The 23,344-nt window shown below is 40.2% G+C and overlaps 1 protein-coding gene across 5 annotated transcripts in view; it reads right to left on the reverse strand.

Moving 5' to 3' along the window:
• Nucleotides 1–23,344, reverse strand: part of SLC25A26 (solute carrier family 25 member 26) — a 185,534-nt gene that overhangs the window by 50,970 nt on the left and 111,220 nt on the right. For 4 of the 5 annotated variants that reach the window (XM_061618698.1, XM_061618694.1, XM_061618695.1 and 1 more), the window contains one exon: nucleotides 16,349–16,393. The exons of the other annotated variant lie outside the window; for it this stretch is intronic. In XM_061618698.1, the coding sequence (XP_061474682.1) occupies nucleotides 16,349–16,393 (45 nt within the window). The remainder of the gene's footprint in view (nucleotides 1–16,348; nucleotides 16,394–23,344) is intronic. 5 annotated transcript variants of the gene reach the window in all.

Here is a 23,344-nt window from a genome sequence, read left to right on the forward strand (position 1 = left end):
CTGGAGGAGGGATCTCACAGGAGGAGAGGAAGATCAGCTGTAGAGCGCTCCAGCTGATTTCCTCTTCTGGTGCGATCAGACTCCCGCGCTGGAGCTGATCACACTGGAAGAGGGGAAGATCAGCTGTAGTGCGCTACAGCTGATCTTCTCCTCCGGCACGATCAGTGGGTTAGGTTCCAGACCCCCACTCTACAGCTGATCTGTTTTTGGCGGTTTTCACTTTTCGGTGGGGGTCTGGAACCTAACCTGCCGTATGAGTGGGGCCCTACAGTACTGAAACCAAATTTTGTATGATGATGCCTGAGATCAAGTAGCAGTTTTTTGGCTATCTTTGGATACAATTGGATGCCATTTTGAATCAAGATGGAAGACGGAACTTTTCGAAGCTGCACTGATTTTTTGTTGCTATTTCTTAGAATTCCTGAGCAACACTGGATATGAGGCTGCTAGTAAATTGTATGATAGAAGACAAGTAGAATACAAGTTTGGGCTGATCCAACAGGATATGGTTCAGCACCATATTTTCCCACACTGACCAACCAGATGCCAATTTTCTGCCCTTTTATATAATCCCAAACTCTGATGCTTGCAAAGCTGCTTCACTCTACCTAGTGGTAAGACAAGCACTCCACTGCTAATAACAAATATTTATTTATCATAAATACATTCCTGACATGCCAACAGTGAAAATAGCTGTCTACTGTATTGAACTTGTGGTATAAAATAGGTGCCACAACCCTGAGAAACTTGAGATCAAGACCAAAATCAGCCAGAATGTGTCAGCGGATAACACTGGGGAGTCCCAGCCTCTCAACCTTAGCTCCACATCAATAAAATTTGAATAACAGGAAAGCCATAGAATCAAACAAGATAAACATGATAAAATCCACTGCAAGTAAAATATATAATCTGATCAGCCATAAATAAAAAATGGTCTGGTATTTGGGGACTATCAGTCGATTAACAGTATAATGACTTTGGCATCGTAAGTAAATCTAGAGAACACAAAAGCTTTTGCAGGATAAGGGAATTGGCAATGCATCTCATTACGGAAGTTTCCTATTTTGTTTTGGTCCAATTAACTCTGAAATTGTAACTACACTGACAAGGTATCAATATGAATACACAAAGATTTGGTCATTTTGTTTCTTTCTAATGATTCCCTGTCTGATTGCTCCAGGCGTGTACTATTAAAGACAGCAGGAAATAATTAGCCATGTTTTTCTTTCAGGGCAATACCCATTCCCACCAGCATTCCTAGTACTGGAAAGCAAAAGATGACAAGGGTTGCACTTTTTAAACAGGCTGTGATGCCAAGCCTGTGTCATGTGTATTCTATTAGACCCAACACTGAATAGAAGACTTTGTTTTGCACTTCAAAGGACCCATCCCAATCTCGCGCTCTTCCCTTATGAATAACAAATTGGAAATAAATCTTCTGGCTGAAACACATGGAAACACATACAATCTAGGCCCTCCTTGGATTTTTAGGTCACTTGTATGCTAAGTTGTGCTTATTTTTTAAAAAGTAGTTTGAGAAATGCCAAAGTGGGACCTCTGTAGAAGTACACTTCAGCATTCCATAAACCACATTTAGTGCACACTCAGGAAAAATACAGTTAAAACCCAAAATCCAGCTTACACTCACCTGCTCGCCCCCCCCCCGAGACAATGGCTACTCATACTTTCTACTGAATTATAGCTAATTTTTCTCTCCTGCTATGTTTTGCACTGACTGCCTTAGCCTCTTTTTCATCCACCTGCTATAAATACTCCTACTGAGTTCCCAATTCACCTCTACTTGTTCTTTCCCATATTTCAAAACTAATCCTCTTGAAAAGAGAAAGAAGGCACATGAAGATGCTGTATTGGATAAAGGTATCATGTAACTATTTCTGGGAAGAAAATATAATTGCAACGAGTCCTTAAAAGAGAGTCCACACTGCTCTCTTAACAATGCTTAGAACTACTGCCAAGTCTTCAAGTAGTATTAAGTCACATTTGATTTACTGAACTAACCATGAGAAAGTGTAGAATCCTGTAGTTGATAGTGTATTTTCCAGTGATAATACAAACAGGAAGCTAGCTGCAATATGCTTGTGAAAACAGACTCTGGCTTCAGTCTCATATCCACTTACCTGAGAGTAAATCCGACTGAACTCAATGGGTGGTAGTCAATGCTAGTTCTACTCAGAGTAGACCTATTGAAGTTAATAGCCATGACTAACTTAGGTTCATTAATTTTAATGGGCCTACTCTAAGCAGGACATCATTGAATACCACCCAATGGGGCTTACTTGTGAGCAGACATGAATGCGATTGCACTGTCAGTGACCTCATATGTTTATAGAAACATTCTTAAACCTCTTGTTACATGCCCTTTTCCAACTCTACACAACTTTGTTGCTTAGTACTGAAAAACCTGAAGGCTTCCTACTCTCATTATATCCTTTCTCAAACTCCCATCTTCAGTAATTATGTTATTACAGGACAGCATTGTACTTAATTTTATCCACCCAAAATGTCATAAGAACTATAAAGGCAGATACTACAAATCTAATGCTGAACAGTGTTCTTGTAGCAGAGATTCAGGGATGCTTTGTGGCTTCTATTAAGAGCATCTTATGAATAAACCCTATTTATTCTCACACAACTGAGGCCTAGAGCCGCCAACTACAATCAGACATTTTATACTGCAATGACAACAGCCTGGGTTCTTCTTCCGACACCACTCACCACAATATTGTGTACATGCACTTTGCCACCCACAGGAGGAGATGATGTTCAGTAGCCTCATTTCCAGTACAGAAGAGGCAGTGAACTGTGTCCACAGGGCCTCGTTAGTCACTCCCCAATCTCAAAAATAAGGATATGGTTGGGTTCCCCTCCCTTGTTGTGTGAGGAGAGCTAACATGATTTTTAATGCTTTCTTTACAAATGCTCAAAAGACCCTCATGCTTTTCCTGAGCACTACAATAGCTGGGTGAGTGTTTTTTTAAAACTTTCTTTGTTTTTTTAAATTAACTCCTTTTGTCTGCTGTTGTAGATTGCATTGCTTTTTAATTGGCACTGTTTTATAATTTTATTTTTACTGATGTATTGTTTTATTTTCACAGAAGGAGCAGAAGAGCAGGGCACAAACATATCAAGACAACAACAGGTAGCTATTTGTTGTAAAGCTGCTCAGTGCCACACCTCTCCAAGGCACCTAGGTAGGCTTTAGTCAGTTTACAAGTGATGTTGGGTTCTGACATTAAATACACTTCAATCTTGTTAAGCATCTGTCAGACTCTGGAGCACCTCCACCTTACAGAGGACAGGCCTCTATTTGAAGGGCTACCTCTGTTTGAAGATGTACTGCATTTGAAGGACTGTCCAGCTTGCAGATGAAGAGCCATAAGAAGAGAAAGCAGCCATGTGCAAGCTTGCCCTGGGCAGGAGACTGAGGCCCCATATCTGCACAATACAATTCAAGCAGTATCATACCACTTTAAACTATCATGGCTTCCCTCTAAAGAAGAGACCCCAATTCCCTTCAAAGACCTCTGTAAATTCCTAAAGTACCCTCAGAAGAGGGACTGGTTGTTAAACCACTCCGGAAACTGTAGCTCTGTGAGGGGAACGCGGGTCTCCTAACAACTCTCAGCACCCTTCACAAACTACAGTTCCCAGGATTTTTTGTGGAAAGCCATGACTGTTCAAAGTGGAGACTGTTTAAACAGAGTGTGCAGATGGGGTCTGAGCAAGCAAACAGGTGACCTAGCCATGGTCTTCCCTTGAAGGGTAAGACGTATTTTTATTTAAGTTACAGCAATTAGCATTTGAATTATTTTCCTCAAAAATGTATTTTCTTTTTTGCCCTTTTATGGAGGGGTGATGCATGTAGAGGTGACATGATAGACATGTATAAAATTATGCATGGCATGGAGAAAATGGATAGAGAAAAGCTTTTCTCCCTCTCTCATAAACTAGAACTTATGGACATCCAATGAAGCTGAATGATGGGAGATTCAGGACAGACAAAAGAAAGTACTTCTTCACACAGCACATAGTAAAACTGTGGAATTCACTCCCACAAGAGGCAGTGACGGCTGCCAACTTTGATGGCTTTAAAGAGGATTAGACAAATTTATGGAGGAAAAGGCTATCAATGGCTACTAGCCATGATGGCTGTGCTCTGCCTCCATGGTCGCAGGCGGTATGTTTCCAAATACCAGTTGCTGGAAACCACAGGAGGGAAGACTACTTTTCGCTCTCAGGTCCTGCTTGCGGGCTTTCCATGGGCAACAGATTGGCCACTGTCAGAACCTGATGCTGGACTAGATGGCTCATTGACCTGATCCAGCAGGCTCTTATATTATTATGTTCTCTCTTTTTTTGGCACTGCATAAATAGCCAATCTACCCTCTTCAGACACACCAAACTGTGCAAGCCTTGCTTACTGCTCTTCTTAGCTCCTCCTTACAAAAACAGCTCAGTCCCTAATTTATAACAAGATAGTTCCTCTCTGGAAGCCTATCCTCTGCTTTCAGATTCATTAGCGCAAACTATGATTATGCAGGGGTAAAGAAACATGGGGACAGGCTTTTGCTCAGTGGTAGTTTTACACACAGTGGGACCCAAGGAGCTAAGGCCATGGCATTTCCTTTTTAAAAGATTTCACCCTGGAGAGCCACTGCCAGTCAGATTAGACAGTACTGTGCTGGATGGACCAGTCATCTTGACACAACAGGAGAGCTCCTGGAACCCCTTTAGTTGTTAAGAGAATGTGTGGCATGCTGCATAGCCCCACCTGGCCATGTAAATGCAGGCCAATCAGGATCTACCATCAGGTAGGATAAGCTATTTTTATTTAAACATTTATAAATCACACTGTCGTAAAAATACAACAAGGCAGTGTGCACCATGCAAAATTACAAAAACAACAATAAAAATATCAATAAATACTGGCTGGTAAAAAGTAATTCACAATCCAAAGCCCTGTCTGAATAACATCTGAGACATCTAAATGAAGAATGATTCCTGCTGTACATCTACTGGCAGGGCGTTCCACAGGGCAGGGACTGCCACTAAATGTTTGGTCCCTAGTAAAAGCCAACTGAACCCTCAGGGGTGTGGGGAAGCATAAGGAATGTCATCAGATGCCTTTGATGGGCTCCTTCAGTAGCTGTCATGCATGTTGGCAGTGGTGTATATTGGCATTCTTGCAACATGTGAATAATCAGCTTCACACTTTCAAATGCATTCCACATATGTTCAAAGTGGTTCTCTTCTTTATTATAAACCTATTTACAGGACTGAGTCAGTCTTTCAGTTTCAACTAATACTGGGTGATCTTCTACCAGGGATTGTTCAAGTAGGGTTAACCCCGCTATTGCAAAGGATTGGATTGGATTCCCCATGAGATCGCCTCCAGCTTCTGCATACCATACAGAATATTGGGAAGCTATTACAATCACCCCCTGCAAGTAGAAACTGTTTTCTTGTGGATACTTTTGCAGAGAGAAAAACAATACACTTAACCAAAAATTCCTGCCCAGGAGGAAAGAATTAATCTCTCTCCTTTGCAGTCCTATCCAAACTAGTGTTCTAAGTACAGAAGCACTCCAGAGACAGTAACAAGCTTTGGAGCTTAGAATGCTTTTGGTACATATTTAGAATGAGGCATGTACAAACTTTCTAGAAATAGGATCACTTCCCATTCTGAAAAGAGTGAAGAAACTTCATGTGCATCCATCCCTCTGGGAGGCTGTTTTCAATGTGCTGCCTGTTCCCAAAACTCTTGAGCATTTTCAAAGAGTGTTTTAACTCAGCTAGTAATGCCTTTCCTTTTCCTTCACTGTTCAACTCACAGATGGTGCACAAGAATGTCTCTGACAGTATTTTAAAGCCACTGTGAATAACAATTATTGTGACACTAATAAAGTGAGGCTTGTTCACTGAACAGCTGTGGCTATATTGTTCTTTGGGTGGAGGGTGTAAGGCAGCCATTAAGCAAATGGAATGTGTACTCCCCATTGGCTGGAAGTGACATCATCTGCCTTGAAACAGTGCACTTGAAATCAGGTTTCCGTGAAGGAGCACCTAAGCAAAAGGCAGACATGTTAATGTAACTGAATGATTAGCGCTTAATCCCCCAAAGAAGCAAAGTCGTTACACCAAGATGGAGAAGGGAATGGTAGAACGCTTACTGCACAGCTTGCAAGGAAATGGGCTTAAGGCTCTGTCTGGGTTTCATCTATCTTGGGCTTAAATGCCACCAAGAGCAGTAAGAAGAGAAATGAAAAGATACCTGGGGGGGGGGGGAGAGGCACTGTGAAAAAGAAAAGCGGTAAAGAAAGACAGATGAGAGCGAGAAGAATGTGGGAGAAAATGGTTGCTTGCTCAATAAAAACTACTTTAAGATTTCTTAAAAACATATAGATATAAATATAGTCAAGAACACAGTATTACTTTAAAAAGTGTGGGTGTGCGTGCATGCACGTGAGTACTGGACATGCCAAAATCTGAAAATCAGTAAATAATTGATTAATTAAAAAAATAACAATTGGGAAAAAATTCAAAGGAGAATCTAAGAATAGAGTCTAAAACAAACAAACACTACACTCCTCTTCCAACCTGTAGAGTAATTTATCAGGCAGGACAGTGTGATGCATTCTATCCATTTTCAAGCATCAAACTGTATTCACGGATAACTGAGGGAAGAAGAAAGAGCAAAGGCTACAGCTGAGCAGATTTGGGCCAGTTATCAAGAGAAACTTCCACGCAGCCCAATCCTATGCATGTTTCTGCCAAAGTAAATCGTCCTGTATTCAGTAAGTCTTACAGTAGCCCTAGGTAATTCTGCAGAGGACTGTAGATGAGGAATGTTTGGGCTATTCAGAGAAGTGATGGAACTGCTTTCCCTGGAAATGTTTATGGTCTGCTTTTACATTATGTTAAGTCACAGCACAGAATGGTCCTCGACCTAAAATTAGAACATGAGAATGATTCCTATAAACATCTACTCCTTGCCAGATTGTTGGAGATGATGTCTAGAAATTTAATGAATAAATTGTCTGAAATAGCTGAAAATTCATCCACCCCAGTTGCAGTCATTTCACTGATCAAAAGCCCGGTCTACAGATCTTCTTGCCCAAATGGGCTACAGTAACATTCTTCTTTGTTACATATTCTATTTTTTCTTCCTACCAAAAAGCCAGAGCTTCAGCATTAAGACTGCAAGCTAGTCTAATATGTGAAATATTAAGCCTATTTTTAGGATGCAGTAATTGAAACAACTTGAAACAAATTTTAGATCCATGTTACCACTGGACTGACATCTTGCAATGGATTTTTTTTTATTACTATTAATTTTACAGATATACAAGTTGCCTTTCAAAAATCAGATTATCCGAAGGCATTATACAAAAGGTAATAATAAAATCGGTTAAAATCCATATCAGCATTACAAAATAGACAAAGTACAATAAAAAGCAGTTATAAGCAATAAAATAATTTCAATAGCCACTGATTTAGCATAAAATCTAAACAGAGGAACAAGAACAACATAGTAAAATCCTAACCTATAATCTTAATTACAAGCATTCTGAAATAGAATTTTTCTCTTTAAATTGTACCAATTGCTGACCCATAAACATAATGTATTAAAATACAGATATATGATTCAATGGAGAAACTATTTACAAATAGAGATCCCAGAAGTATGGAGTTCCTTATTTGGCTTAGACTCAAATTTTACAGTTGCCACTAACTGCAGAGAAAATTGTATTAAGATGAAGCTACAGTCGCATTGGTCCCCACGGTGAAGCAAAGTGGTGCCTTGGAGATCCCCAATGCTGGTTTTGTTGCAAAAGAAAAGGGGATTGCACACACATCTGGTAGAAATATTAGAAAACTAAAAGGTGTTGGAGGATGGTAATCTCGGTTATAAACCAAATTTTAATTGTTTGACCAGTAACTTGTAACAATGTAAATGATCAAAGGATATCAAAGTATGTTTGTATCCAGGTATTATACACACACACACGCTAGGGTTATATTTGCAAAGTCTTGAGAACAGCAGTATAAACCAAGTAAAATAAAATGAATTTGTTGTTTATGGGAACGGATGTCAATAATGACAATAATGCTAAAGAAATACAGAAATTATAAAGAAAGTTTGGAAGAATGGAAGCTGACCACACAATATCCAAAAGGGAACTTGAGATTTCTGAGATTAGGGTATATTTCATGTTATTATAAGCAAAGATATGAAAAGGTACTATTTGTTCTTATAAATATTTTTATACTTTATTTATTATTCACTATTTATTATAGGGATGCCATAATTATCACTCTTTTCAAGAAGGGTGATAGAACAGATTGTGGGAACTACTGAAGCATCTCTCTTCTAGCTACTGCAGCTAAAATCCTTGCAAGGATCCTCGCAAATCGCCTCCTACCTATCTCAGAAGACATCCTCCCTGAATCCCAAAATGGTTTCCACCCTTCCAGGGGGACAGTGGACATGATCTTCACTGCACGACAGCTTCAAGAAATATGCAGGGAGCAAAACCGACCTCTGTATATGGCGTTTATTGATCTGACTAAGGCCTTTGATACTGTAAATCAAACTGCTCTCTGGACCATCCTTCTGAAAATTGGATGCCCTTATAAATTTGTGAATATTTTGCAACTCCTCCATGACAACATGACGGTGACAATTTTGGATAACAATGGCTCTCAAGTGATCCATTCAAAGTGGGATCAGGCATCAAACAGGGATGTGTCATTGCTCCGACCTTATTTGCTATTTTCATTGCCATGATTCTATACCTTGTTGAGGGGAAACTTCCCACTGGCGTGGAAATCACATATCGAACAGATGGAAAAAATTTTCATCTCAGTAGACTGAACGCAAAAAGTAAGGTAATCACAACCTCCATCGTAGAACTTCAATATGCTGATGATAATGTAGTCTCAGAGGAAGAACTTCATACTATCCTAAATGTCTTTGCAGAAGCATATGAAAAGCTTGGCTTCTCGCGTAACATCAAAAAACCCAAAGTGCTTCATCAGCAAGTGTGAACCAATCCCTCTGAACCAATCCAGCTTAATGGTGCAACACTGGAGAATGTTGATCACTTTTCTTATCTTGGCAGCCATCTCTCTGTAAAAGCTGACATTGACGGTGAAATTCAGCATTGTCTGAGCTCTGCGAGTGCCGCATTCTCCCGAATGAAGCGTAGAGTGTTCAAGGATCGGGATATTTGCAGGGAGACCAAAATGCTTATTTACAAACCCATTGTACTACCGACCTTACTGTACGCCTGTGAAACATGGACCATCTATAAACGCCACTCCCAACTTCTTGAAAGATTCCACCAACGCTGCCTCCGGAAAATTCTGCAAATTACTTGGGAAGATAGGCGGACTAATGTTAGTGTATTGGAAGAAGCAAAGACCACCAGTGTTGAAACAATGATCCTCCAACATCAACTTCACTGGACCAGCCATGTTGTTTGAATGCCTCATCACTGTCTTGGAAAATGGAATATCGGTGGACAGCAAAAGAGGTTTAAAGATGCTCTCAAAGCTAATCTAAAAAAATGTCACATGAGCATCGAGAACTGCGAAGTTTTGGCCCATGAGTGTCCCAATTGGAGGTCAGACATTATCAAAGGCGCTATGGACTTTGAAGAAGCATGAGTACAGGGTGAAAGGGACAAAGGAACTAAGCAGAAGGCACGTCAAGAAAATCCTCATCGTGATCAACTTCCATCTGGAAACCTATGTCCTCACTGTGGGAGGCTGTGTGGATCCAGAATTGGCCTCCACAATCACTTACGGACTCACTGTTAAAGACTTTACCCTGGAAGACAATCTTACTCAGCCGCGAGTGATCGCCAATAAATGATATAACATGTATGTAATATGTTGTATTTATATATTCTTATACTATTAGTATGTACTATTTATGCAATCATATTATTTTAGACATCTTGAAGACTACACAGATGAAATATAGGAATGTAAAATAAATTCTTTAAATACAATTTATAACTTAATAAAAAGAAATATAATTGTTTTCAAGGCCCACCTATAAGAAAATAAGGAGGCAGACAAAAGTATATCTTGAAGGAGAGAGTTCCATAACCTTGGGACCAACACTAAACATGCCTTCTCTCTTGTGTCCACCAAACTAATTCCCCCTCCTGATGGACACTCAAGCAGGACTTCTATAGCTGATCTTAATATTGGGCTGGTTCATATGGGCATCGGCAGTCCTTTAAGTAACTTGGCCCCAAATCATTAGGGTTTTAAAGGGTAAAGCCAGCAGACTGCATTGGGCCCTGAAGCAAACATCCAGTGCAGCTGTTGCAAAATTGGTGTGATTGGTCTGAACATCAAGCCCCCACCAACATTCAACCTGCTGCATTATCTACCAACTGAAACTTTCAAACCATCTTGAAAGGCTGCCCCATCAAGAATGTATTGCAGTGGTCTAGCCTGGATGTAACCAGTGCATGAGTAATGGATGCAAGATCCAACATATTCATAGGGTTGTAGCCGGTGTATCAGATACAGTGTTCTTCAATGTTGGGTCCCCAGATGTTTATTTATTTATCAATTAAATTTACATCCTGCCCTTCCTCCTAGAAGGAGCCCAGGGCAGCAAATGAAAAAACTAAAAACACTCTAAAACATCTTAAAAACAAAAGACTTTATAACATATTAAAATAAAACATCTTTAAAAAACATTAAAACAAGGCATCTTTAAAAACATCTTTTTTTAAAAAAAGGTTTAAAAACATCTAAAAAAGTAATTTCAACACAAATGCAGACTCGGATAAGGTCTCTACTTAAAAGGCTTATTGAGGCACCAAGAAGATAACACAGATGGTGCCTGTCTAATATTTAAGGGGAGGGAATTCCAAAGGATACATGCCACAACACTAAAAGTCTGCTTCCTAAGTTATGTGGAATGGACTTCCTGAATGTTGATGGACTACAACTGCCATCATTCCTGACCATTGGCCATGCTTTCTGGTTTTGATGGGAGTTATAGTCCAACACCATCTGGAGACACAAGGTTGAAGAACAGTGGCCTAAGGTGATAAGAGGCACTCCTATCTGCTGCCATCACCTGTGTTTCTATGATCTTGGTCTTCCAGAGAGAGTGCAATTCCATCCTGAGCCAGTTAAATACATCTCTCAGGAACAACTGACTTCCCCACCCACAGTATCTCTGTCTTGTATGGATTAAGCTTCAGCTAGTTTGCCCTCATCCACCCCAAAATTGTCTTCAGACTCATGTTTAGGAATTATTACTGAACTAACCCAAATTTTACTGGAAAGAAACAACAATGTTTGGATGACACTCTGTCTGAAACTCCAATTGCCTATTTACTTTGTGAGTTTAATTCCACCAGTGCACTATGCCCTACATTTATACTACATTTCACCTCCAAAGCCTCTTTAATGTTTCCTAAAGCAGCCTTGTATTCTGGGAATCACTACATCATGTTCCTGTTATTAAATGTTTTTGGAGAGCATGCTGTCGCTCCTTCTCTTTCCCCCTCCCCTTAAAACTGCCATCTCTATTGTCCAGAACAAAATTATACTACTTAGCAATTACTGTGTCAGGCTAGTTCTACAGTACAAAACTTAATAGAAAGCTGTTCCTACACTATGGTATTAAAACAGATTCCTAATAAGGTAAGTGAAGCTACCCTGTAGGTTGAGACAATCCCCAGATACCAGCATGATGAGGACACTTTTGCCAAAAAGCATATTATAAGCTAGTCAGTTGGTTTCATAAGACCTGATACATTTGTTTGTAAAAGATTCAGCAATTTCCAAGTAAGTGAATGCCAGGGCCTATGGTGCTTAAAACTTGAAATCTCTGGGTTAGAGGCGAAGGCCTGGTCTGGTGAGTGACTGTGTGCGCTCAAGCTGCCAGAGTCCTTTTGAAGCATAGGAGGTAATAAAAGTGTGAAGCATCATTCACTATTATTGGCAGGAAGCACAAGATCCCTGGAATCCTGGTATAAATACTAGGAGCCTGCTTTCCTGTCTTTGCCTGGTCAACAGAGCAGTACCTCATACTTACTGACCTCCACCAAATGGTAGCCTTTTCAGCTCAAGTCACAGGCCTGAAGAGCCACTAGAAGGTCTAGATTTGGATACAGCCACTCAAGGCTCCAGCCTAGACCTTAAAGTATGTTTAAGACCACAGACTAAGAGCTACTACTCATGTTTTTCACAACGTCAAAAGAGAAACAGGTTGAAGATGCACATCTTTGTAAAATACAGAATACAGATAGAAAAACAGGTGCCTCAAGCCCACATCAATGCATCAGCTGTTGGGTGGTTGCAGAACTAATAGACCTGAATGTCAAACAAGTTAGAAGAGTGCAGGGACAAATAATGTGAGAAAGATCCCTGATGCCTGGTAGTGCTGCAATCTCCTGCCCTAAGAAAACTTTCCTCTAAATCCTAAAACCAAAGCACCCTCGATGGTGTTCTAAAATGTGTGGGGAGCCACAGCTCCATCAACAACTGAGGCTCTCTGCTTCATACCCAAGGGTGACAGGAAGAGCAATGGTGGCAAAGCTAGTGTGCTTGCCCCCACTGCCTTCCTTGCGTGTTTACTCAACGCTAATGTAGACTTCCTGAAGATCAGATATTTCTTCTTTCCACAGAGTTCAGAAGAGGTGGTTGGGCTGCTAAATCAATGTCTGGGCATAGTAATGGGCTGAATGAGGATCAACAAACTGTTAGTAAGCAATTCATTTGTCCAGGTGATTTGTTCAACCAGGAAGAGCAGTTACATTCCCCCAGAAGGATCAAGTACATGGTTTCAGGATGCTCCTTTACCTTTGATCACAACAGTGCTTTGCCAGCTTCACTGGCTCCCATTCTGTTTTCTGGTCCAATTCAAAGTGCTAATTGAGACCTTCAAAGCCATTTACGGCTCCACATTCAACTACTCAGACCTTAAGATCTTCTTCAGAGCCTTCACTGGGTACCCACCAGGTAAGGTGTGGGTACTGGGGAAAAGGCCTATTTCACAAGGTCATCCCAGCCACATAATGCCCTCTCTAGAGAGGCTTGCCTGGCACCTACCCTTGACATAATTCAGTGCAAGGCAAAGACCTTTTTATTTTCTCAGGACATTGAACCTGCTCTTGCTTTAAAATCTGGGCTGGGTTTTTTTAAACATGTTTTATTGATTAACTGATGTATTTTAATATGTTTTATCTGTATTGTAAGTCCTGAGAACATGGCTATAGGTTGCAAATATTTAAAATACAAATAATAAAAATTATTCAAATATATTTTTCTTCATGGTTGTCTGTCAATATCTATATCCAAAGGATTCATAATTCAGAAAGTTACAATCCATTTTCAAAAGGAAACATTATCTTTATTTTTCCAAACTTCTCAAATTTACAATTTCACTTATAAAGACACTGTTATAAAGTAGCAATCTGATTTAGAATAATTGCTATCGTATTTCCTGCATTTTTGCCACCCTGTGACGATGTCCCATTAATAAATTAGATCGCTCTGAGAATGCTATGTGGCCTATTCTTGTAATCTATCCATATAAGATACTCAATCAAGAATGAAGCAAACATGATTAGAAACACTGTTCTCTTCAAGTTACATAAAGCTACACTTTCAGGCTTCTTCCAGCAGGATAACTTTAAATGGAAAATATATTTCAGGTTTCTTTTTATGTCACTTGAGCACAGCCTGGTAGTGGTTGAAATGTACTAGCATCCGACAGCAGTTTGGGGGTTTATGTAAAATTATTTTGTGGTTTCAGTCAAGTTCCAAGTGGGCAAGTGGCTTCAACTCCAAAACCACTAGTGCAGTTTAAGTTCTGTGCCTCAGAAGATAGCGTGATGCCTCATTTAAAAGAGCAACTGGTTTATAAAAATGCCCTAAACAAAAGATTTCTGTGGGAAATTAATAATTAATAATATTAATAATTGTTAATAATTGATGAAGTATAATACAGGCTGGGCAGGCAGGATTTGAAATCCACCCCCATGCCCTTAGAAAAATCCAAATGCTATGACACACTAAGCCTAGAACAAACAACATTGATCACTTTGCATAAATTTGGGGGCTGCATTAGGGAAGGGAAGAAGAAATGAAGGCACAAGGAATGTGAGTCATCGTAAAGGAATACCTTCAATATTATTTATCTTTAAATACTTTATAACGTTTCAAGATCCTACAGGGTCTTCCTCCATGCATTCTGAGGTTACAACAAAGAATGTGGCTGCATTCCTATAAAGCAGGCAGCTAACCTGTAGCCTCTCAATGTTGCTGGACTCCAACTCCCATCAGCCCTTGTCAGAATAGCCAATGGTCAGGGATAATGGGAACTGGAGTCCAGCAACATCTGGAGAGCTATATGTTAGCCTCTCCTGCAATACAGCTTTATCTGGGAGTGCATCCTACTGAAGTCAGTAAGACTTAATTCTGAGCAGACATGCACAGGGTTGTGCAGGTAGTTTTTTTTTCTTTCATAAGAACATAAGAAGAGGCTGCTGGATCAGGCCAGTGGCCCATCTAGTCCAGCATCCTGTTCTCACAGTGGCCAACCAGGTGCCTGGGGGAAGCCCGCAAGCAGGACCCAAGTGCAAGAACACTCTCCCCTCCTGAGGCTTCCGGCAACTGGTTTTCAGAAGCATGCTGCCTCTGACTAGGGTGGCACAGCACAGCCATCATGGCTAGTAGCCATTGATAGCCCTCCATGAATTTGTCTAATCTTCTTTTAAAGCCATCCAAGCTGGTGGCCATTACTGCATCTTGTGGGAGCAAATTCCATAGTTTAACTATGCGCTGAGTAAAGAAGTACTTCCTTGTCTGTCCTGAATCTTCCAACATTCAGCTTCTTTGAATGTCCACGAGTTCTAGTATTATGAGAGAGGGAGAAGAACTTTTCTCTATCCACTTTCTCAATGCCATGCATAATTTTATACACTTCTATCATGTCTCCTCTGACCCGCCTTTTCTCTAAACTAAAAAGCCCCAAATGCTGCAACCTTTCCTCATACGGGAGTCACTCCATCCCCTTGATCATTCTGGTTGCCCTCTTCTGAACCTTTTCCAACTCTATAATATCCTTTTTGAGATGAGGCGACCAGAACTGTACACAGTATTCCAAATGCGGCAGCACCATAGATTTATACAACGGCATTATGATATCAGCTGTTTTATTTTCAATACCTTTCCTAATTATCCCTAGCATGGAATTTGCCTTTTTCACAGCTGCCGCACACTGGGTCGACATTTTCATCGTGCTGTCCACTACAACCCCGAGGTCTCTCTCCTGGTCGGTCACCGCCAGTTCAGACCCCATGAGCGTATATGTGAAATTCAGATTTTTTGCTCCAATATGCATAATTTTACACTTGTTTATATTGAATTGCATTTGCCATTTTTCCGCCCATTCACTCAGTTTGGAGAGGTCTTTTTGGAGTTCTTCGCAATCCCTTTTTGTTTTAACAACCCTGAACAATTTAGTGTCGTCAGCAAACTTGGCCACTTCACTGCTCACTCCTAATTCTAGGTCATTAATGAACAAGTTGAAAAGTACAGGTCCCAATACTGATCCTTGAGGGACTCCACTTTCTACAGCTCTCCATTGGGAGAACTGTCCGTTTATTCCTACTCTCTGCTTTCTGCTTCTTAACCAATTCCTTATTCACAAGAGGACCTCTCCTCTTATTCCATGACTGCTAAGCTTCCTCAGAAGTCTTTGGTGAGGTACCTTGTCAAACGCTTTTTGAAAGTCTAAGTACACTATGTCCACTGGATCACCTCTATCTATATGCTTGTTGACACTCTCAAAGAATTCTAATAGGTTACTGAGACAGGACTTTCCCTTGCAGAAGCCATGTTGGCTCTGCTTCAGCAAAGCTTGTTCTTCTATGTGCTTAGTTAATCTAGCTTTAATCATACTTTCACTGAAACTTCACAAAAAACTCTGAGGCACAGTAGTGCAGCATGGTGACAACAATGTGAGTTTGTCATGGGTAGAATCTAGTGTGTTAGAACAGTGACAGAGAAAGCTGGGGAGAAAATCAAGTGGCATATGATTAGACTGTATCCATCTCCCAAACCTTGCAACCAGGTTGTCCATTTTTTCCAGATATGTAGTACAAATCCACATACAATATACTGGTATGTTACATTAATCGCACAATCACTATTCCCTCGTCTTTGTGTCCTATCTTTTAACCCTTAATGATTTTCACACTGCATTTTTGACATTTTTGGAAAAAAATTGGAAACATTCACATTTACAATTTTAACATTCAAAACATTTCCATAAGAAACTTACTTTTAAGGACTCCCAAAGAGGAAACTGTACAAGAGAGAAAGGAATCTGGAAATGGAGAGAAAAAGAAAACACCTGTCACATAAGCAAAATTATGCTGGCATGCTAGCTGGCTTTCTAAATTAGGAAAAGTTATTGTTCACTTGGTGAATTTAGATTATTAAATTTATAAATCCTGGAGGATTAAATTATGCACACGCTTTCTAGATGGCTGATTTTGCTACAGAACCTTTGACTTTGTTTAGCACATTCCCTGCCGAGAGGTTAATGTATTGTAACCAAGGTGGGCTCTAAGAGTACTAACTGGCATCATTTAGTACAATGAGGTTTAAAGTTTGACTCAGTGTCTGGAATAGTCATACAGAAGATGGTTTAGAAGCTATGCATAGAATCTTAGCCTGCCAAAGAACTGCCAGCACAGCTTTAAAGCTCAGCAATCACAAAGGCTTGTGTTAAATTGAAGACTTCAGACACTTTATAAGGGAAAGTATATTTTTAATATGTGGCTGTCCACACCTCAGTACTGGCCACTGAAAATAGATGCAATCCTTACAGTTATTCATATCTTGGGAATCAAAATTGTCAGCACTTAAAAATGCACCTCTGGGGGTCAGCCATCTAACCTTTCCATGACTCAGCTACTCCTAAGAACCCAAATGCTCATCCGTCCCCTTGTCAGCCTCTGGCTTCAAAGATATAAATGGGTCAGGTAAAGGGATTCCATACATTATCCAGGCATTCAGGAATTTGACTGACAGTGGTAGAAGCCTTGAGAAGGTTTCAATGGGCTACTCTCTTCCACCACAACATGACTTTCTGTAGCCTCTCTACAATACTCAGCTTTGTGAATGGGTACCCATCACTCCTGCCAGCTCCACAACCCATTAGCCACCAGCCACTCTCAAAAATAACATTCCCTCTATGCATGGGCAAAGGACAGCTAAATGCACATGGAATCTATTCATATAACCAGGTACCACCACCAGATGGTTACAAAGCCACCTTGGGACTGTGAAGAGTGATTGTGTAAATTCACTCTGAGTCACTGTGCCTATGGCAGGATATCTAGTCTACTGGATCTTTAATCTCTGAGTTCTATGGGAAAATAAGAATTTTCTGATGAAGACATTGGATTGTATCCAACTAAGTTCTACCCAGACTAGACCCATTGAAATTAAATGAGCCTATGTTATTCATGCGTATAAATTTCAATGGGTCTACTCTGAGTGGGACTAACACTGGATACAACCCATTAAGTTGAGGTGGGAAACCTCTGTCTCTCCAAATGTTGCTGAAGTAAATCAGCCCCAGCAAGTATGGCCAATAACCAGGGATGATGGAAGTTCTAGTTCAGCAACATCTGGAAGGCCAAAGATTCCTCACATTTGCAGCGGAGAGTCAGTGTAGCGAAGTGGTTAGAGTGTTAGGCTAGGACCTGCGAGACAGCAGAGTTCAAATCCCCACTGGCCATGAAGCTCCCTGGGTGACCTTGGACCAGTGATAGTCTCTTGGCCTAATCTACCTCACAGGGTTATGGTGAGGATGAAATAGAGAGGGGGAGAAACATGCGCATCACCTTGAGCTGCTTGGAGGAAAGGTGGGATATAAATGCAATTAATAATCATAATCATAATCATAATAGATTCTTGCCAGTAGGTTGTCCATGGATCTTTCTTCACAAGAAGAAGCCACATGTTCAGCAGAGTTGTTAGTGAAAACTTCTATGTTTTAATCTCATTATTAATCCTTATAAAATGTAAATGTACTGCCTTCAAGTCAATTCCGATTTATGGCGACTCTATGAATAGGGATTTTCATGAAGCTGAGAGGCAGTGACTGGCCCAAGGTCACCCAGTGAGCTTCATGGCTATGTGGGGATTCAAACCCTGGTCTCCCAAGTTGTAGTCCAAAACTTTAACCACTACACCACACTGGCTCTCCTATTAATCCTTATAGGTAACATTACATTTATTATTTGCTGTTTCCATTGGAAGCAATCAACATACAGGTACTTTTGCTTATGTCCCCTCTGAATTCAACAGAGCTTAAGCATGCCTAACTGTATGCTGGACTATAGCCATTGTTGTTTAAGCATATGCATTATTTTATCATGTCCAGAAAGTGTTTTTGCAAACCTCTATTCTATAAAGGCACTAGAAACTTTAAATATAAAACACTATTATACCATGACTGTCAACACGACAGGCTTCAGCACATACAAGTTTACATCATATATTGTAGCTGTCTTATTAAATCTATACAGATTTATAACAAGGAAGAGGTAAGCTGAGAACCATTCATTGTGACATTTAATTCAACGCGATTCTAAAAAGCATTCAAGAGCCCTGGCATGAATTGTTTATGCTTTATTTTTTTTTAATTATGAAGATGACTAACTTAATACATACATTTTAAACAAAACAACACAGAAACAGATGTAACCGCTTAACATTAATCTAATATATTCACTCAAAAAACCCACTTGCATCTGGCTATCTGTCCACATCACCATCTGCGTATGTCTCAATTTCAACTTCCAAAAATGGAAACCCAGCATAATAAAATGGGAGTTTGCTGTGATACTAGGTCTTCTTTTTCATGGTTATGACTTTCTGTCTTAACTACCATAGGTGAGGAAACTGGCCTTCCTACAATAAACAGATCATGCACCCTATTGTGGTTCACATGTGGCATTCAGGTTTCTCAACTGCAATTCAGAGATGAACACAATATTCCTAGTTCTGAAAGTTTTCCCCCCAACTGAAATCTACTTCATATAGCCAGGCTGTGACACAGCATCCTGAGCAAGGCCACTCAGTGAGATTCTTGGTGGAAAGGGGTGTGGCGCTCTATCCAGCTGCCAGAGTAGGAACATCTTCTAGGGGCCAAAAAGATCCACCCTATGCCTACAGGCAGCTACAAGGCTGGCTTGGTTCCTTGTCCCTCCTATACAAACACCATACCTCCAGGCAAAGTTGGGCTCGCACCACAGGAACCTAGCCTCAGTCTTTGAGATGAGAGGGTTGCTTTCATTCCTTTTCCTCTTTCTCCTCCCTCTCTTCTTTGGCATGCTACAGGAGATGCCTCCTTGCTTTTGAGTTTTCTGCTGCAACACACTTCATACCATATGAGTTAACAAAATTACCCCAGTCCCTGTTGATGGTTGTTGGGTTTACCCCACCCCCACCTTTTTATCCCAGAGCTGTTTTAGAAATTATTAAAAAGTAGATGAAATAGGATTTCGTATCTATTTGTTTGTTTCTCCATCTTTACCCCATTTTCAGCTTAAAAGGATCCTAGAGCAGCTTATATGAGATCAGTAACAAAATGAGACACCAAGGCAAAAGGGACAAGGAGGAAAAATGAAAAGAAGTGAACTTGGGGGCCAGCCCTTAAGGTTGTACAGGAATTTGTAAAATAGCCAACTGGAATGGAAAGAGGAGCGGGGAAGAGGAGTCCAATTGTGCTGGTCTCCCAGTAGGGCCAATGGAGTGAGCCCAGGTTCCCATTCCTCCCTTTGTGGCAGCCTGGTGGAATGGCTCCTGCCCGGTGACAGCTAACAGAGTGCAGGTTTAACCTCCCTGTCTTTCTTGCTTAGAACTGAGTCAATCATGAAGCTTTTGGGGCTGCATATTTTAACGCTACCCATGCCTGAATCATCACATAATCTTGTGACACTTTGAAGTATGTTTCATTTGTCTCTCACTGATTTTCTACAATTTTCTGCAATAGTGAAAGAAAAGCTTACCCACTAAGATGGAAGAAAACACACTATTATACACATGTGAGCCACTTCTAACTTGTGTTAGGTCTTTACTGTACTTACAAATTTTCTCAGTAAAATTTTATCATATAGACAGCAAGGTCTCTATCACTCTACATCCTCCTCCATGTTTTTCAACACCACCAGAGTTAAATAATATTGTCTGGTTCATCATGTTGCAGCTAATGATTAATAAATGAGTCTGCACCATTCCTCTGTCAGGCAAAACTGTCTGACAGACACCTGCCATGGGAAATTTGTTATCTAGCCAGGCAGGAAGTAGCAGTGAGAAGAAATCAATGTCACTGCTGTACATTGAGCTGACAAACTGAAATCTCATAGGAAGTTTGTCATCGCAAACAAGGAAGAATTTCCCTTGTGGCATCTCAAAGACCCACAGTAAAGGTCAAACATGGTTCTTATTTATCAGGGCCATGAAACTCAAGTGCTGAGATTAAATTTCTTCCTACCCCCAATTTCAGGTGCCAAAGCCCTGTTCATTTTACAGCAAAAGGCATTACATATTTATGAGGAGATACAGATGTTCAAAAGGATGCCTTGCTCCAGAGCAGGAATTAAGTGGATATATGCCTTGCTCTGTTTAAATAAATGCCATATTGCTTTATATTATATGTGGTGGCCAGGTTAGGATAGAAGAACAAACACTTTGCCCTTGTACTGACCTATAATGAGGTCAATCCAAATTTACAATCATGCCATGGAAAATGCGAAATTCAGCATCCTGAAATATTTGGCTTACAATTATTATTTTTAAATAATTGTAGCCCTTGCAAATGACAACACAGACATGAAAATGTATGGGCATTGCATACATGATGGGGGCTAGGCAGGATTTCAGATGGTTAAGGAGTGGGGCATCCACGCCCTACACAGATCCTTAAACTTACCCAGGGCAAACAGGTGTGTCGAGATAGATCTCTCTCTCACACACATGCACAGTTACCTTATATGAAGTCAGACCATTAGTCCATCAAGCTTAGTATTGTCTACATTGACTGGCAGTAGCTGTCCAGAGTTTCAGGCTGGGAACATTCCCAGCCCTACCTGGAGATGCTGGGGATTGAACCAGGGAGCTTCTGCATGTAAAACAGATGCTCTACCACTGAGCTACAACCCATCCCTACTATTCTCAGTACAGAGAATGGGTTAACTTGGCACAAATTAACATTTTAGTGCAGATCTCACATTCACTTGCCTTTGCCCACTGTGTTAGTTTCATGCAGCATCCAGCCCTACCATTGTCTCTTTGCCCCCTTCATTTTCTTCACCAACAAAAGAACACCACCACCCATCAACACAGTCCTTGAAGTAAATGTTTCCTGAGGCAGTCAGTTCACATCACCATATAGTAAAATCATCCCTCTTCAAAAGAGGAAAACAAAAAAAGGAATTCCCTACCAACCCCAATAAACCACTAACCACAATTCTTTAAATGAACCATGAATCTCACGTTGAGCATCCCAAACAACAAACAAATGCTAGCTGCAAGATAAAGCTGTAGTCGGTTGCCATGGTAGTTGAACATTAGTACTAGCAAGCTGTCCAATAAATAGTGAGAATGCTAAGAACATAAGAAGAGCCCTGATGGATCAGACTAAAGGCCAATCTAGCCCAGCATCCTGTCCTCACAGTGGCTAACCAGAATTGACTGGGTTCTGCAACCTGGCTTAGCATGCCACGTTAGTTTGGAATTTCCCAACGAGCAAAAGTGTAGATGGACTTTCTAAAGTCACAGTGATCCAGAACTCCAGGTTGAGAGTTGTGGCATGGAGGAGGAGAGTGTCTTAAGATATAAGTAACAGTTTCTCACCCACCCTCCATTACCCTTCTCATCCTTCTCATATTTTTGACAGTTCTTCTCTCTGTGATGCCAATAAAGCAATTTAGGAAGAGGAAGAAAAGTAGACAAGCTCACATATGCTCTGGCATGCTGATAGACATGTGAGACACTATTATAGAGATTAATGGTTAATATAATGCTTCTTGTAAGTGTTCAAAAAATTCACATACAGTAGAAATAAACTAAACAATCTAGATGGCAGCTGCATTTCACAAGGTGCAATTTCACACAAATTGTGAGATTTAAGAAAAGTTGTATTCTCCAAGTCATCTTTTAAAAAACAAAGAGAAAAAATAAAAATCTATATTTTGACTCCATCTTAGCAGAACCCCCTTTGAAAGAAAAAACGGGGAGGCTCAAACACTGAGTCACAGATACAAAGACTGCTTTCTTGCCAAGGTCATTTGAAGAGTGACAAAAAACTGATTGGATTCACCGCAAGCCTTTTACAGCTACACCACAATTAGGACAATTAAAATGTCTTGCCCCAGAAAAGGCTTCTCTTTTGGGCGGTTTGTGAACTGATTGCATTTTGTGATTATTTTCCTAAAGAAATCACCGAAACAGAAGATCATCACGCCCTGCCAAGCATTGATATTTACACCTGAAATATGTTAAAACAACAGTGAAAATGTGTTCTGCACATGTGGATAACTACTGCCAGTAAAATGCTGGCTAGCTTCCTCAACTCTCCTACAATGTTCACAGAAAACAGACACCAGAAAACCAGCTCTCTTTGCCTGTCTGGCTTGATGTTATATAGCTGTACTGATTATTCAGCAGAGTTGACTAACACTAGAATTACTTCCAGACGGACATCAATTTTTCTAGAATGTTTTACAGATTAACATTGTCAATTTTCTCTTAGCCATATATACCTTAACTCAGTAATATCAAGAACAATGAATAAAATCATCCCATTTATGGCAAAAAATGTTCCAAGTTTTATTGCTTTTGTTGTTCAGAATTAACTCGATCTTGTTTTTTATATGGTATATCTTGTTTCAGATTATATTCATATAATCCCCAACTATACCTGTTTTAAGATATACAATATCAATTTCTGAGGAATACCAAATTTGTGTTATAATATTAGCAGATTATATTGAACATGGTCTCCAGCTACAGCAATTTGGCTGGACCAACACCATCTGTATTTCTTTGAGATCAAGACTCATAGAACTGCTGCTTCAGGATTTTCAATCCTTTGGGGGGAAGGGCAAAATATAAACTGAAGAAGTCATCATCATCATCAAGTCTTTCATTTGTGACAAATTCTAGAAGTGTAGCTTAACTGTGCTATTTTATTGGAGGAAAAACATGTCTCACCCACTCCAATTGGATCTTATATTCTTTTGGTTGGAACTTGTATTCA

This window comes from Rhineura floridana, chromosome 3 (genome assembly GCF_030035675.1).
Source record: "Rhineura floridana isolate rRhiFlo1 chromosome 3, rRhiFlo1.hap2, whole genome shotgun sequence".
Taxonomy (NCBI): domain Eukaryota; kingdom Metazoa; phylum Chordata; class Lepidosauria; order Squamata; family Rhineuridae; genus Rhineura; species Rhineura floridana.